The sequence below is a fragment of the Equus przewalskii genome, chromosome 22 (genome assembly GCF_037783145.1).
Source record: "Equus przewalskii isolate Varuska chromosome 22, EquPr2, whole genome shotgun sequence".
NCBI lineage: Eukaryota > Metazoa > Chordata > Mammalia > Perissodactyla > Equidae > Equus > Equus przewalskii.
The window spans coordinates 52218812-52236097 of NC_091852.1; the positions used below are offsets into that span (position 1 = coordinate 52218812).

At 54.7% G+C, this 17286-nt stretch overlaps 1 protein-coding gene across 4 annotated transcripts; it reads left to right on the top strand.

Annotated features, from left to right (window-relative positions):
• Window positions 1-2802: 2802 nt before the first annotated feature.
• On the top strand, window positions 2803-16178 carry CDK20 (cyclin dependent kinase 20). Of its 4 annotated transcripts, none has more exons than XM_070589953.1 (8): window positions 2803-2982; window positions 3345-3494; window positions 5601-5789; window positions 6033-6154; window positions 6347-6409; window positions 7556-7679; window positions 8028-8183; window positions 9532-10520. In XM_070589953.1, the coding sequence occupies exons 1-8, from the start codon at window positions 2908-2910 to the stop codon at window positions 9727-9729; spliced, it is 1077 nt and encodes a 358-aa protein (XP_070446054.1). In that variant the 5' UTR covers window positions 2803-2907; the 3' UTR covers window positions 9730-10520. The 4 variants fall into 4 exon arrangements, with proteins under 4 accessions (XP_070446054.1, XP_070446056.1, XP_070446057.1 ...); XM_070589955.1 differs by lacking the exon at window positions 9532-10520 and adding an exon at window positions 15702-16178 and having other exon boundaries at window positions 2809-2982; window positions 3385-3498; XM_070589956.1 differs by having other exon boundaries at window positions 2811-2982; window positions 3385-3498; window positions 9280-10520.
• The last annotated feature ends 1108 nt before the right edge of the window (window positions 16179-17286 follow it).

Below are 17286 nucleotides of genomic sequence, written 5' to 3' on the forward strand. Positions count from 1 at the left end.
CTGTTGCCTAGTGGTTAAGTTCGGTGCACTCCACTTTGGTGGCCTGAGTTCCTGGGCCTGGGTCACAGGTGCAGACCTACATCACTTGTCACCCATGCCATGGCATCAACCTACATACAAAATAGAGGAAGACTGGCACAGGTGCTAGCTCAGGGCTAATCCTCCTCAGCAAAAAAAAAAAAAAAGAAAAAAGAAAAAGAAAAAGAAAAATAATTATATATATCCAGTTCCTATCAGATAACGTCAAACATTTTTCAAAGTGGTTGCATGAACTTGCTGTCATATCAGCAATGTGTGAGAGTTCCAGCTGCTCCACATCTTTGTCAGCACTTGCTATTGTCTACCTTGTTCATTTAAATGATTCTGGTGGTTACAGTAATAACGTATTATAGTTTTAATTTGAAATTTCCTGATGACTCGTGAAGTTAGTGCAGACCTTTTCAAACGTTTATTGGCCATATAGGTATCTTTTTTTGTGAAGTGCCTCTTCCAGGTTGTGCCCATTTTTCTGTGAGTTTGTCTGCTTCTTTATGGTTTTGTGAGAGTTCTTTATAAGTTCTGAATATGAGACTTGGTCAGATGTACATGCTACGATATTTTCTCCCTTTCTGTGGCTTTCCTTTTCTCTCTGTAATGGTGTCTTTCAACGAACAGATTTTCTTCCTAATGATGAAATCCAATTTCTCATTTTTATTTGCCTTTTAGTGCTTTCTGTAACCTCTTTAAGAAAATCCTTACCTAAACCAAAGTCATTAAGATATTCTGTTTTCTTCTAAGAGCCTCATTGTTTACCTTTCATATTTAGGTGCAGTCCATCTGGAATTAATTTGTGTGTATGGTGTGAGGTATGGATCAATATACACTTTTTTCCTCATATGACCTTTCAGATGACCCAGTACTATGTTTGAAGACCATCCTTTCCCGTTCCACTACTGCACTGGTCCTCACCATTTGCGCCAGCTGTAAAGCACTCCATTCTAAGGGGCTCCCATAACTTACTGAGCTATTCTTCCGTGGGACACTTAGGTTATTTTCTGGCCTATGCCATCATCACAGAAGGCGAGCATCTTTGTATAGACATTAAGGCCTTCTGCAGTTGTTAAAACAGAGTGGAATTCCTGAGGCAGAAAATATTCACTTTTTTGAAGAATTAATAAATTATACAATTTGAAACTCAAAGAATACAAAGAGATCGAGTGAAAAGTCTGCCTTCTACTCTGTCCTCAATTCTTCCAGTCTCTCTTCCACCAGGTAAGCACAATCATAAAATCTTGTATATCTTTCTAGGTATCTTGTAATGTATGAACAAGTATTGTTTATATTCTATTCTCCTTTTTTTTTCCTGAAGAAGATTGGTCCTGAGCTAACATCTGTGCCAATCTTCCTCTATTTTGAATGTGGCTTGCTGCCACAGTGTGGCTGCCAATGAGTGGTGTAGGTCCACACCTGGGAACTGAACCCAGGCTGCTAAAGCAGAGCGTGCCGAACTGAACCACTAGGCCATGTGGCCGGCCCCATCTCCTTTTTTTTTTTTTTTAAACAGTTAGTGGCATTCTGTATGCTCTGTTCTGCATCTTGCCTTTTTAGCTTAACACTACATCTTAGAAATCTTCCTATTACAGTACATAAAAAAGTGTCCTTGTTCATTTCTGAGGCTCTATACATTCCATTTGGTGGGTCTACCATAATTTAGTCAGCCTCCTATTGATGGGCCTCTGTGGTGTCTCCAGGCTTTTGCTATTCAAACAACACTTCACTGAGTAACTCTGCACATGTCATTTCACATGTGTGTGATACATCTGTTGGGGGATTTCTGGAAGTCGGCTTACTGGGTCTGAGGGGTTACGCGCTTGTGGTTTGATCAGCATTGCCAAATTACACTCCCACCAGCCGTGTATGAAAGCTCCTGTTTTCCTATAGCCTAGGCAGTGGACTGTTATATCTGGAATCTTTAGCCGTCTAATAGGTGGAAAAGTGCAGATTATTTTGCATTTATCTTATTGTGTGTGACATTGAGCATCTTTTCAGAAATTTAAGAGCTACTTATGTTTTTTTGTCAACATCCTTTGATGGTATGCACTTCTTAAAAATCACTCAGGCTGCAAATTCCTCCCAATGTTTCCTCATGAGAACCCCTTAGATATGGGCTTTCTGGGTCAGAGTTTGCACTTTTTAAAAGTTGTCTCTGTGTGTTGTGGATTGACCTTCCAGAAGGGAGGCCCCATTGACGCTCCCTCCACAACGCAGCCCCGGATCCGTCTCCCTTCATCATCACTGGCCCTGGGTCTCACAGGTGGAAAATGGCACCTGCGAGTTGCCGAACCTGGCGCCTCCAGTTACAGGTGGGGAGCCGGCCCCGCCCCGTTACCTGGCGGCCCCGCCCCCGGCCGTCGGCCCCGCCCGGCCCCGCCCCCAGCCCCCCGGCCCCGCCCCCGGCCGCCGGCCCCGCCCCGGCCCCGCCCCCAGGCCCCCGGCCCCGCCCAGGCCCCGCCCCCAGGCCCCCGGCCCCGCCCCCGGCCGCCGGCCCCGTCCCCGCCCCGCCCCCAGGCCCCCGGCCCCGCCCCCGGCCCCTCCCCCGCCGTGCCCTGGCGTCGCTCGTCACGTGACGTTGGGGCGGTGCGCGGAGGGGGCGGTGGCCGCCATCGCTCTGGCCCCGGTGCTGGCGTTGTCCCCGCGGGAGACTTCCGCCGAGTGCAGCGCGCCGCGGAGTGACAGCGGGCCTCCGGGGAGGGCGTAGACGAGGCCCGGGCGCGTCCCCACGGCCCTCGGCCGCCCGCCCGGCGCTCGTCGCCGCCCCGTTGCTAGGCAGCCGCGTCGGGGCGCGGGAGGCGGGGCGGGCGTCCGGGGAGGGGCCCGAGCCAGCGGGGAGGCCGGGGTGGGGGTGCGGGGCCCGGGGCCGCGAGGGCCATGGAGCAGTACTGCATCCTGGGCCGCATCGGGGAGGGCGCGCACGGCATCGTCTTCAAGGCCAAGCACGTGGAGGTGAGCCCGCGGGCTGCGCCCCCGCTCCCCTCCCGCTCCGTTCCGCCTGCCCGTGTGGGATCCGCGCGTGTCCGGGCCACGCCTGGGCCACTGTGCCCGCCTGCCCGCCTCCCTCCTCTCGGTGGGGTGCGCCCACCACCTTTGGTTGCGGCCAGCTGCCCACCCGCAGGCGACGCTCCCCCGGTCGTCCCGCGAGTGTCCCCTCGGAGCGTGGCGTGGATGTCTGAGCTCTGTCCCCAGCGCCGCTGCTGGGTCCCAGGCTGGCGCTGATCTCCCTCCAGAGCGGGCTGGGGGGCGCTTCCCACCCTCATGAGGGCCTCAGGCGCGTTTCTCGTCCCCTCGCCTCTCGCCTTCTTTCCCAGCCGGGGACCGGGCGTCAGTGTCTGCCTTCATTCCGCACAGACTGGAGAGATCGTCGCCCTCAAGAAGGTGGCCCTGCGGCGGCTGGAGGACGGCATCCCCAACCAGGCCCTGCGGGAGATCAAGGCGCTGCAGGAGATCGAGGACAGTCAGTATGTGAGTGGGGCGGGGGTTCCCGCCCTCCTGCACTCAGTCCCACTGTGGGGGGCCACACCCACTCTGCTGGCCTAGATGTTTCCTCACCCCTCAGTGACTCCCTTTCTTGTCCACGTTTACCCTCACTCATTCCTTCTCTCCTTCACCCACCTATCTCTTTGTGTGCTCGTTCGTTCGTTCGTTCATTCATTCACTAACTTACCCTTTTTCCTAGAAACAGTTAGTGATTTCTAGTGATAGTGATAGCTGCCACGTCTTGAGCTCCTGTTCTCATCTGCAACTGAGTTAACTGCTGTGCCTACATTGTCCCTCTGAGTTCTCTGCTCCTCTGCACGGCAGGTTTCAGGATCTCCCTCTCTCAGGCCAGGGGAGGAGGCTCAGCCCCCAGCTGATGACCCTGAGCTGGTCCTTGGAGGCTTTGGCCCAGGTCTGATTAGTCCGGACATTGGAGCCTTGGGGCCTTGGGTTGGCCCTACGCTGTGCCGGGCACTGGCGACACGGAGAAAGACTGGCCGGACCTGGCTCTTGAGGACTTAAGTGTAGGGGGTGGTGTGGTTTGTGCTGGGGTGGACCTGGGAGGAGGGACACCTGACACCCCCAGCTCATTCCCTTCCTGGTACTCTCGCTCATCCATGTCAGCAGTAGAGAATGTCCCAAGGGTGGGTGATACTCTGGCTTGTTACTTATTCTCTGGAGATGTCCATGATATGTTGGGTGACAAAAGCGTGCTATAAAACTGCATGTGTCTTCCTGGTTTTGTGTGAAAATAGCATATACACGTATGAACGTGTGCCTGTGTGTGCCATATGAACGTGTGCCTGTGTGTGCCATATTTATTGTAAAGTCTGGTGGAATATACTCTAAGGTTGGCTGTAGGTGATAGGATTTTTCTTCTGTTGTTTTTTTCTTTACAATTTTGTGTATTATCTGCATGTATGTGTGGGTTCCAATTTGTAAAATGATTGTGTCCTACCTGCTAAATCAGAAAACCAGCAATGAGGCCATTCTCAATTTTCAAGGAAGGTCACAGGGCTTGCTGACAAGCCCTTTGGGAGGCGGAGGCCCATAAGGAGGCTGGTGACATGGCCTGGGTCTTGTGGATCAGCAGGCCTGAAGGTTCTATAACGCTCCACATTTCACCCTGGCCCAGGCCACCGTCACCTCTCAGCAGAACAGCTGCGGCAGCCTCTCCCCTCAACAAGCGTAAATGAGATCGTCCACTGCCCGGCTTGAAAAGCCCCCAGTGACTTCTCCTCACATCGAGAGCACCGTCATCCTCCCTTCCTGCCCGCCTCCAGCCTCTCCTTTCATTCGTTCCCCACAGCTTCTTAAGCGACTCTCTCATGACAAGCGCTGTCTAGGCTCCGGGAGCACAGAACAGAGCAGACGTCCTTCCCCTAAACGACTCCACCTGCACAGGCCCTCCAGCCTCCTTCCTGCTCTTCCTCTGGGCCTCGTGCTTGCTGTTCCCCTGCCCAGAGCTCCTTCCCAGATCCCAGTGTAACCAACCCCACCCTGTCTCCTCTGTCCTCATCAGAACCCGGACCTACCTCGTTGGTTTGTTCCCTCATTTGTCAGTTGTCTGTCCCCTTGTGCTTTGAGCTCCCTAAAGTCCTTCAGCACCCACCAGCCCTTGCTCCCGCTCACTGCTGTGCAGCCCGGCCCCTTTGACCCCCTGTGCCCTCAGGAAGTATGTGTGACGTGTCCTCAGCTGTCCCAGTGCTGCCGAGTTGTGATCACTGGTGCCTTCTTGGTGCTGGGATTTCATGGCCCTAGAGGAAGCAGGAGGAGACCTGTGCTTGTGCATGTGTGCATGTGTGACTGTCCAGGTGGTTTTCCAGTTCCTGGGCTGGCTGAGGGACCAGATGCTGCCCTAAGTGGCCTTCTTTAGACTTCCTTTTGCCTGAGTGTTAGTGGAGAATTAGAGCGGGGTCCCAGCTTCTCTCGGGAGAGGGGAGGAACAAGAGAGCTCCAAGCTCCCTGGTTCTGAGCCCAGCTCCTGTGTCACCTTCTCTGCCTGCCTGGCCTTCTGCTGGGGCGAGGGCTGAGGGTCCCAGAGACTCAGCTGTGAGTCCGGGGGCTGACGGGATGCCCTCCCGCAGGTGGTGCAGCTGAAGGCCGTGTTCCCACACGGCGCGGGCTTCGTGCTGGCCTTCGAGTTCATGCTGTCAGATCTGGCCGAGGTGGTGCGCCATGCCCAGAGGCCGCTGGCCCAGGCGCATGTCAAGAGCTACCTACAGATGCTGCTCAAGGGGGTCGCCTTCTGCCATGCCAACAACATCGTGCATCGAGTCAGTTCCAGCACAGGACGGTGGGGTCTGGGGGGTGGGCTGGGCTGGGAGTGGGTCAGTCCTTGAAGAAGGTGTAGTCAGAGCGGGGATAGAGGGGGCATGGCCTGTGGGCTGAGTGGCCAGCGGTGTGGCCCTGGAGGAGGTGTTGTCCTGGGCTGACCTGAGTCCTCAGCCTGCCCAGCCCTCCTGTCCCTCAGTCCCCTGGGGGCTCTGGAGGAACTGATGCCTCCTTTGGTGTCTCAGGACCTGAAACCAGCCAACCTGCTCATCAGTGCCTCGGGCCAGCTAAAGATAGCGGACTTCGGCCTGGCCCGGGTCTTTTCCCCAGACGGCAGCCGCCTCTACACGCACCAGGTGGCCACCAGGTAGGGAGGGCCAGTTCCCAGGCAGGACCTGGCACTGGACAGGCCCCACCCCTCCTGCTGGGGAAGAGATGCTTCTGGACCTTCTGTCCAGACGTTGCTCATAGGGCTGGTGTTGGGGCCGGGGTGACCTTCCAGGGTAGCCTGCTGTCAGACTGGTGACCTGGCTGTGACCGCCTGCCCTCCTCCTCACAGATGGTACCGAGCCCCCGAGCTCCTGTACGGTGCCCGCCAGTATGACCAGGGTGTCGACCTGTGGTGAGCCTCTTGTGGGCTGGGCGAGGGGGAGTGTGCGTCATGGAGTTACCTCTTCCTCCTGGGCACTGAGGTCTCTAGGCCATTTGGGGGTGTTTTCTGCCATGAGCTCTAGGATGCCTTGGGGGTGTCTTCCCTGCGTAGGGTATCTCTGAGGAGTTTGGGGTCAGTGTTTCTCTCCATGACATTTTTGAACTGGGTAGGGCTCAGGTGGGATGGAGTGGTTATCCCAGTGGGAAGCTTCTGGGCTGGGATGGGGAGGTGGTCGGAGGCGGGGAGCATCTAAGCTGGTATACAGGCGCTTGTATCCCAGGATGCAATGTCCCTGAGCTATCCAGAGACTTGGGTCCCTGAGTAGGAAGGCTCTGCACCTTTACTGGGGGTAGGGTGGTTTGTACATACCTAAGAGTTTGAGATTTGGGGGCGGTTTTGGAGGTCTGCCCAGAACGTGAGGAGGTGGCTGTGTGTCCCAGAGTGTGAGGCTCTGAGAAGTCTCAGGGTTGTTGAGGGGTTGCCGTGTGTCCCAGAGCTGAGGCCTGAGAGCTGTTGGGAGAGTGGCATATGCTCTATGTTATAGGCTTGAGGTCTTCGACTATTGAGGGGTCTGTATTCTAGGCTGTGAAACCTCTAGGCTACTTTGTAGGTGTTTGACCCTAGTGTAAGGCATGGACGCTGGTGTGGGGAGATCTGTGTCCATGGTGTGAGGCGATGGAGCTGGGGTGGGGGGACTGGCTTTGTGTGGGTGATGGAGCTGGTGTGGGGAAAGATGTGTCTGTGGTGTGAGGCGATGGAGCTGTGGTGGGGGGATCTGTGTCCATGGTATGGGCGATGGAGCTGGGGTGGGGAGACTGTGGCTTTGTGTGGGTGATGGAGCTGGTGTGGGGAAAAATGTGTCTGTGGTGTGGGGCAATGGAGCTGGGGTGGAGACATCTGTGTCCATGGTGTGAGGCGATGGAGCTAGGGTGGGGGGATCTGTGTCCATGGTGTGAGGCGATGGAGCTGGGATGGGGAAATATGTGTCTGTGGTGTGGGGCGATGGAGCTGGGGTGGGGACATCTGTGTCCATGGGCAGGGTGATGGGGCTGGTGTGTGGGGAGATCTGTGTCTGTGGTGTAAGGCAATAGGACTGTTTGGATTCTGTATCCACAGGGCCGTGGGCTGCATCCTGGGGGAGCTGTTGAATGGGTCCCCCCTTTTCCCTGGGGAGAATGACATCGAACAGCTTTGCTGTGTGCTTCGCATCTTGGGCACTCCCAGCCTTCAAGTCTGGCCGGTTTGCAGGGCCCGCCATGGGGAGGGGTGGGGGCAGGGGTCCTCCATCCTCCGCAGCAGCCAGTGACTCCCCTCCCCTGCACCTTCTCTCTCAGGGCCCCCCACCTCCTTGACCTTCCGGACCACTGTCCTGGCCCAGCTCAGGGGCTCCTCCCTCTGTGCACCGTCCCTGTCCCAGCACACATGCGCTTCTCACCAGGCTGGGCCTGGAGTGGGGCTCGAGAGGGTGAGGGAGGAGGAGGCACTGAGTGAGTGCACGAAGACATCAGTGATGGGCTGCGAGAGCAGGGTGGGCCACGGAGCAAGAACCGACGTGGGTGCTGGCCCCGACGCACCCCTTCTCTCCCAGGAGATCACGGAGCTGCCCGACTACAACAAGATCTCCTTCAAGGAGCAGGCGCCTGTGCCCCTGGAGGAGGTGCTGCCCGACGCCTCTCCCCAGGCCTTGGACCTGCTGGGGCAGTTCCTCCTGTACCCTCCGTGCCAGCGCATCTCAGCCTCCAAGGTAGGGGACCCCATTGCTCTGACCCTCCCCACTTGTGCCCATGGGACCCAGCAGGTCAGGGTCCCTCAGAGCCTGTGATGGGCTGGGACCAGAACCCCTGAGAATGGGGGCCGAGGAGCAGGTATGTCTCTTGTGAGCAGATCCCAGAGGGGCAGCAGGTGGGCGGGCGGGCAGGGACGGCCCGTTCGAAGGGTGTGCCCACCTCACAAGAGAGCACATCTTCGGGTCATTCGTGACTGGCTCCTTCATCCCTTCAACAAGTGTTTACTCAGCGTCCAGCAGGTGCCAGGCATTGTCCTGGGCCCTGGCCCAGAGTGAGCAGGCAGATGCAGCCCCGGCCCCTTGGGGTCTCCGCCCTATGGTGAGGCAGGGTGGCCAGGCTGTGGGAGTGGGGGGAGAGGGGTTGGGACTAACTTTGGGTCACACAAGGCTTCCTAGAGGCGCACAGGTTGAACGGAGGAGGGGGGGCTTTCCCAAGAGACCTGAGGAGCAGAGGCCCGGAGAGGAGGACTGGGAGGGGCAGATTGTGGCTGGGAGGCCGAGAAGGAGGGGAGGACCTGGGGCTGGTGGCCAGTGGTGTCAGGGCCTCTGTCAGGTGTAGTCTTCCACCTGGCCTCGTGACCCCTCCCTGCCCTTGGCACCAGCAGCCTGTGTTCACGTGCGCCCCTGGTAAGTCCCTATGTCAGCAGTACCTTCCAAGTGCTGTCCCTAGTCTAAGCCACCGCCCCCCACTGCCTCCCAGTCTCCGCTTCTCCTCTCGCCCATTCAGTGTCCTCTCCACCTGGCAGAACAGCCTTGTCCAGGCAGGCCACCACAGCCTCCTGCAGGGCCCTCCTGTGGCTCCCTGCCAGTGGAGCAGCCCAGGTCCTAGTGGCTCATAGGCCTCACATGCTGAGGGCTGTCACCTCTGTGACCCTTGCTCAGGCCCTAGGGCCGCCCTCCATGTCCTGGGGTCTGGGGACTTCTGTCCCCAGCCTCTCTGGCTCACCCCTCAGGTCTCTGTTCGAGCACCACCTCCCTGGGGGTCTCCCCTCACTTCTTGAGGCCTGCAGCCTCCAGTATTCCTCGTGCCCGCCGTGCTTTCTCTTTCCCACAGCCCTAATCATCTGCCGCACTGTATATCCTACTTGTTTGTCTTATTATCATCCCCCCCCGGGCTGTGTGGAAAACTTCGCGAAGGCCGGCTCTCTGTCCTCTGGAACAGTGCTCAGAGAGTGGGCGCTCAGATGTGTTGGAGTCGGCTGCGTGGAGGAGCAGCTGGAGGAGTGAGCCTCCGTGGGGCCGCACTCGCGTGTCGCCTCGGGGAGGTGACTGGTCTCCTTCTGCCGTTCCTTGCTTCCCGCCCCAGGCTCTCCTGCACCCGTACTTCTTCACGGCTCCCCTGCCTGCCCACCCCTCGGAGCTGCCGATTCCCCGGCGTCCAGGGGGCCCTGCCCCTAAAGCCCATGCGGGGCCGCCCCACATCCATGACTTCCACGTGGACCGGCCTCTCGAGGAGTCTCTGTTGGATCCGGAGCTCATTCGACCCTTCATCCCAGAGGGCTAAGACACTGGGCCAGGCCCCACCCCCGCCCCCATGACCGCCTGGGCCTCTTGTTCCTCTGCTCCAGCCTGACTCGACCCCCGCCAGCCTCCCCATGGCCACATGGGGCCCACTCGATACATGGGCCTGCTCCCAGCCAGGTTATGAGGACATCCAGCCCCAGCAGAGGAGACCCAGGCCATGTGTCGGCCTCCCGTCTGCGTGCTGCTGACTTACCCACCAGAAAGAGACAGGCACCCTGCTGCCGAGCCTGCCGGGGTGCTGGTTCTTCAGGCGCTGGCTTCCTGGTCAGGGATGGTCTTGGTGGGGCTATTGGGGCAGCGCAGAGTGTGAGCTCTCCTCATGTCAGAAGTGTAAGTGGGAAGGGAGGTTTGGTTTGGTTTTGCTCTCAGAGACATTAAACACTAGTTCAGTTTTGAGATTTATTTTAAAAATTGTAAGTAGTTCTGCCTGGGGTCTGCCCTTCTTCCCTTCCTGTCAAGGGGAGTGGCTGAGGTAGCATCATCTCCTGGCCCTCACTTCTCTGTGGTTGCTGGGAAAGTGACCCCATTCACGGCTACTCTAGTCCTGGGGGTGTCATAGGACACAGCTCCCATTTGGAGGTGAAGTCAAGGCCCAGTGATGGCTCAGGTTGAGGACCCAACGCCGTAAACTGGTTTGCCAGCATGTCTGCCTTCAGGATAAGAGTGAGCCAGGACCAGATGGGCCACCACCTTACTCAGATATCAAGCAAATCAAGGGACAGGCATTCCTGGAACCCATTTGTTGGTTCAGTAAATCCCAATACAACCCCAGCCGGCTCTTGTTTTTCTTATTGAATAATTTGATAAGCTGATTCTAAAATATGTATGGAAATAAAAGGTTTGAGAGGAGGCAGCAGAAACAGAAGCAGAAAAAGAGGAGAAAGAGGATGGAAGGACTTGCCCTATCAGCTACCAAGACTCCTCATGGGGCTCTGATAGCTGAGACAATGTGGTATCGGTTCAGGGCTAGACGAAACACACAGACTAGAGAAACTTATTCTTAGCAATCTTTTATTCCTAAAATGTTCGTTTTGTGCTCCATGTGGATAAACTTCTGTAAGCACCAAGGGCACAGGTGACTAACACTGCCACAGTCACTGTCCTGCAAACCCTAGAGGGAATACAAAGCACAATAAACCCCAGTTGTAGTTTACACCTACTGTAACCCTCACCCACCCATACCTGACCTTGATCTTGGTATTGACCCTGACCTTGACCCTAACTCTAACCCCACTTGACCTAGAACTTAACCTTGTCCATGAACTTGGCCCTCACCTTCACCTCAACACTGACCCTCTAATTGACGTTCACCTTACTTTGATGCTCATCATGACCCTGATCCTGATGCTGACCATTAACATGACCCTCACACTCACCTCAACCTGGACATTTCCTTGACAATAACAGCTTTTCTCACACTGATCATGACCCAGAATGCTCATGAATGAGACACTCACCAACCTCAAACTGATTTTGACACTCCACCCTGCTACACTGAATCCTTACGTTGACAAGGACCATCATACCCCTCCAACCTTGAACTCACCTTGATCCTGACTCTGAACTACACTGTCCACTCTAGCTGAAACTGAAACTAGTCTGCACCCCAGAACTATGATCATGACCATGACCATCAGACCATGACTCTGATACTGACACTGAACTCGACTCAGATCTCAGTTTCACCCTGACAGTGATGTTCATCCTAACACTGACCCTCTAGCAGAACCTGGACTCACACTTGGCTGTCTCCATTGACCAACCCTAATCACATCATGACCTTGAACCTGATCTGGACCCTGAACTTGAACTCGAACTTTATACTGACATTGACCTTCACCATTACGGTGACCCTCAACCTCAGCCTGAACATCACCCTCATCTTTGACCCATCCTCACATTGAATGTAACCTTGAACCTAACCTTGATTATAAGCCTAACGCTGACCCTCTGTGGTAGGTGGAATAGTGGCCCCCTGAAGATGTCCATGTCCTAAGCTATGAATATGTTGCCTTACATGACAAAGGGGACTTTGGAGATGTGATTAAGGGTACAGACCTTGAGATGGAAAGGGTGTCCTGGGTCATGCAGGTTGGCTCAACATAATTGTGCCCCCATGCATGAGGGAGAAGGAGTCATAACTCATTCCAGCAGCAAGAGAAAACAAACACCTTGACTTTTAATTGACCTTGACCTTGACATTATCCTCACATTGATCTGGACCCTGACCCTAATGCTGAACATCAACCTCACCTTCATCTTGACCTTGAATCCTGCCCAGAACTGGGCGTTCACTGTCAACCTGAACCCCTCTCAGCCTTACTTCATCTTGACAGCGACCATCATCCTTACCCTGACCTTCATCCTCTTACTGACCCTCTAATGGATCCTCAACCTGACCCTGAGCCTGAACCTGACCCTGATTTTGAACTGGACTTTGACCTTAACCCTCGTCCTAAAATTTTCGTCACTGATCTTCACCTTGAACCGACTCTGACACTGACCATGACCCTGCCCTCTCTCTCATCTTGACCCTTAACCTGACACAGAAGTTCACCCTGCACTGGACACTCACCTTCACTCTGATTCTGACCCCCATCACTGTCCCTGATCCCTCATCCTGACTTGACCCTGACGCACTCTGACCTTCAAGTTGATCGTGACCTCATCCTTACACTCTGATCTAAACTTGGCCAGGGCCAGGGCAGAGGCCATGGCAAGGGAGGCACCAGGTTTAGGGCCAGGGCTTGGGCAAGGGCCAGTACCAAGGTAAGAGGGAGTCTGAGGGTCATTGTGAAGACGGTTGTGAAGGTGAGGGTCAGGGCTAGGGTGGAGTTCAGGGTGCAGGTGAGTGTCAGGGTCAGGAGAGGGTAGAGAGCAGATGCTAGTGAGATCAAGGGTGATGATCAGGGCAAGGCTAAGGTCGAGGAATAGGGTTAGGGTGAGAATAAGGGCCACTGACAGGACTAGGATCAAGGTGAAGGCCAGGCCGGAACCAGGTAAACGAGAGGTCCAGGTCAAAGGTCAGGTTGAGAGAGGGTGAGGGGTGAGGTCGAGATGGAAGACAGGGCACATTCATTGGCTAGGGCAAGGTCAAGGGGCAGGGCCAGTACTAAGGCAAGGGGTTGGGAGGAGCTGGGTTCAGGGCCACCATAAAGTCCAGCGTGGGGGTCGATGCAAGGGCGGAGGTTAGATCGGGGTCAGGGCGAGGGTGAAGAACAGGGGCAGGGGCAGGACGAGGGTGAATGTCAATATAAGGGGGTGGGCGAGGGTCTGGGCAAGGGCCCAAAGGAGAGGTCGGAAGCAAGGCAGAGGCCAAGGAGAAAGCAGGCTGGCGGGCTATTCTGAGGCGAAACGCTGGGGGTGGGCAGGGACCGCCGGCGGAGCGAAGGGCGGTGGCCGGGGCGGGGATTGGCTGAGCGGAGCGGAAGCGTGGCGGGTGGGCCGGGATCAGTTGAGCGGGGCGGAAGCGCGTTCGGTTGGGCGAGGAAGGGCCTGCAGGGCGGAAGCGCATTGTGCTGGACGGGGATTGGCTGGGCGGAGCGGAAGCGCGTTGAGCGGGCGGGGATTGGTTGAGCCGGGCGGAAGCGCCTCGGGCTGGGCGAGGAAGGGCCTGCACGGCGGAAGCGCATTGTGTGGGGCGGGGATTGGCTGAGCGGGGCGGAAGCGCGGTGGGTGGGCGGGGCGGCGGGGCGGGACAGGTGGGTTGGCGGGCGCGGTGGCGTTGCCCTTGTTCCGCACGAGCTGCCGCAGGTCTTCTCCTTCCTGGAGGCGCGAGACCTGCTCTGCGCCGCCCAGGTGGACAAGGTAGCGCGCCGTGTCCCAGGCTGAGGCAGGGTTCGGTGCAGGGTCACTCGGCGTCCACGGCCGGCCCTCCTCCGGGCCTCAGTTTCCGCAGCCGGGAAGGGCGTCGGGCGGCCCTGAATTCGTGATCCGGGGTGTGACCTCGGCGGCGTTGGAGGGGTCGCTCTGCAAGCCCCCACCCCGCCGTCTATCTGTCCACTCGTCCGTCCGGACCATGAGAACAAGACGCGCGTGTCCTGCTATCAGGATGCATCCTTCGCGATGGCTTGGGGATCGGTTTTCTTTCTCCTCCCACCTTTCTGGAATATTCTGGAAGTTCTCTCTGGGGCCAGCCTGGAAAGCTGTGACTCCCCCCCCCACCCCTCCTGTGAGTGGCACCTCCTCCTGCGGGCTCAGGACTGCCCCTTCCCGGCCACTCGCACCCCGTCCCAGCTGTGCTTGCTCGCTGTCGGTCCAGTGCATTAGTGTGGTCGGCGCTGCGCCGTGTCACAGATGCTCTGGGACCTGGCGCAGCTGTGGCCGCATGACTGTTGAATGTCTGCTTTCTCCCGCTGGACTCCTGAGAGCAGGCAGTTTTCTCTTCTGCGTCGCTGTGTCTCCAGCGCCCACTGTATGGCTTGACATTTAGAGTACTCTCAGTAAATATTTGTTGAGTAAATGAATTTCTTTACTTTTAAAATACATTGTTATATCATTATAAAAAGATTAATAAACAGATCCTTACCTGAATTCTGTAATTATCATTTTAAATGTTTTAAGTAAAATACTGGATTTTCATCCCCATTTTTACCGGTGAGGAAAGTGAGTATCGCACAGTGAGTGTGTTGTCCCAGGTCCCCCAGGTGGTCCTGGACGAAGTTGGAATTGGCACTCTGGCTGTTTCCTCAGCATCAGGCTGGGGAGAGCGAGGGGCCGAGTTTGAAAGGGAGATGTCTTATCCCCTTAGATAGCACCAACTTCTCCAGGTCCTGGCCTCTTGTGAAATGAGGTCAATAATTCTGCCTCATGGTGTCGTTGTGAAGGCCAGGATCTAACTGGGATCCCAAAAGGTGGGTAGCATCTATTTTGCAGGTTGTATTACATATTATAATTCTATAATCGGGAAATAAGGTCTCATTTGGCTTTTGCACTGGGAACTGTAGAAAAGGAACATGCATAAATCTTCTTGCTTGGTTTGATTTTGCAAAATAGAAATTTTACATTCCTACCAGCCAAAAACTTCTTAAGGACTGAGAAACTTTGATCTGCTGGATGAGTGAAGGCCGTGGAAGTAGGAGCCTGGGCTGAGAAAGCATGGTCGTTGCTTGTGACAGGGCCTGGAAAGCCACATTGCCAGGATGGGACCCTCAGTGGGCTGGGCCACAGAAAGCTCCAGAGTGCTTCCCACTGAAGCTCTGAGGCTCCAGAATCCGGGGTGGCCCAGCGGGGGATGCCAGGAAATTCCAGGATGCAGGCGTGGGCCTGAGGCGGGGGGCATGGTACTCAGATCCCCATTCCAGGGCCGTCCTGAGCCTCTTCCAGATAACGTGTGCAGAGGGCAGTTTGTGGGAGCAAGGCCTGCATGATGCCCCTCGCGACGTGGCTGTTCTGTTCCACCATCTTGGCATATCTGGGACATCCCCTTGGCCAACGCCTCGATTTGCTCCATTGCAGCAGCCTTCTATGGGCTTGCTGCTCAGCCCTCATTTCCAACCCTTCCACAGCAGCCAGAGTGATCTTCCTAAAACACCGTCTGACCCACCAGTGTTGACTCACAATCCTCAAGTCACTTCTAACTGTTTTTGCTGTTACAACCTCTGGGAGTTGATCCAAGCTACTCTCCAGCTCCTCGTGTTCTAACTAAGGCAAATTACTCCCCATCGTTGTCGCTCTTCTGAGTCTCCCTGGAGGACAACTTCTCATCCTTCCGGTCTTCAGCAGTATCACTTCTGAACCCTGTGGCCCCACTGACTTGGTCATTCTCTCCGTTCTCACTCATTATGTGGTGACTTTTATTTGACTGTCTGACGTCTCTAAGTCCCCAGGGTGAGGTTTCTTGAGTGCGGGCACTGGGTCTGATTTAGCTCTGTCCTCTCGCGGGGACTGGCAGGCTGGTGCTAGCTGTGTGTTGACTGACCACATTCTCTCTTCTCTTGCCTCTTGTTCTAGGTCTGGTATGAGGTTTCAAAGACCAAGGACCTGTGGAGGTGAGTGAAGGAAGAGCTGAACACTGTCCCGAGCGGGCCCCGCAAAGGAGAGCTGGGTGCACGGGATAAGTGTTTGAGCACTTGCTGCGTTTCTGGCTCTGTTGCATACACAAGAAGGGACAGTCCACAGCCCATACCTGCCGGAAACTCCTCCCTGGTTGGGGTGTAAGACACTGTTTTATAGTGCATGAAAATATCAGAGATTGTCTTAATCGAATGGGAGGTTGTTGTGAGGCAGGGTCGCACACTCAGGGGCAGCAGTGTAAGCGATGAGTGCAGCTGGCTCCAAGAAGACGAGTCAACGGACAAGGAAACCACTTTTATTTTAATTCAGCTTTGCTGTAACAGCATAGCTGTATAAGTATGTATGATATCAGAACTTAAAAAAATAAAACTCAGAAAGTTAAAATTGAAAATAAAATTACATTTTAATCGTTAAGTTACTAAGTGTTTCTTTCCTGTTCACCTCCTTTGGAACTGGACACTTTCCTTTTGCGCCGAGATAGAAGTGTCACGTCTTCTCGCTCTTGCTGAACACAGGGCAGACTGTAGCTTTGCCTGTCAGCTGGAGCTGTGTTTAGTTTTAGTCCCTCACGACGGGAAACAGCTGTTCACACATGAAGGTTCTTCCAAACAAAGGGGAGCCTTTGCTTGATGGTTCTTATTTTTAGGATAACTGTGCATTGAGATATTTGAGAATTCTGGAATGCCATTCTTGCCGCATTTAACTTTCAGTATCATACAGCATTGTTTGTTGCTTTTTATCCACTTGTTATTGCTAATAATATCAATTAGAAAAACATTGATAATCTCTTTAGTCAGTTTTGAAGTAAGAGAACTTTTACTGGATTTCACTCTTTCTCTCTACAATTTGGGGAATGTGCTCTAGACAGAACATTCAGTTCTGGAATTGATTCCCCTGTGGGTGTGTGGCCAAGGTTATGTCTGGGCCTCCAGGTTGCTCAGGCAGGTTGTATGGCTGTCTGCAAGTCAAGTCACCAACGGGTCTTGGGTTTATTACTCTTCCGTGGCGTTTGGTGCCACCCTTTTTTAGCATAAAGTCATTCCTTGGGATTCCATCCTTGACCTATGTCCTTACAAAAGCACTGGGGTTATGTTTCTGGACCTGTGACAGGAGCATCGTCACCTGTGGTCACGTGCATGTGTCATTTCTGATGCTGTGTCTGTCATGGTACCAGGCCCAAAGGCTCTGCAGGCCCAGGGAAGTTCTTATGGACACAGTCAGTGAACATGGTTAACTGGTCGTATATTTTTAATCTGTACTCTTATCATTTTAATTGAAAATGCTACAAGTTACTTTTCTAAATGCTTTATAACCTTTTAAATTCTGCCATTTCTTCAACACACCAGCTTTTTGGTTAGAAGTAAAAGTGCAAATGCTTGCTTTTATTTAAGGTACATAATTTCTGTTGCGTACAGTCAATTGTTTTGTTATTAATTGCTCTCTGTGGAAGGGGTTGGTGCCACGGTATCTTTTACTTGATACATCGTTGTATTTCTGAGGGGCACCATGTACTTTATTCATA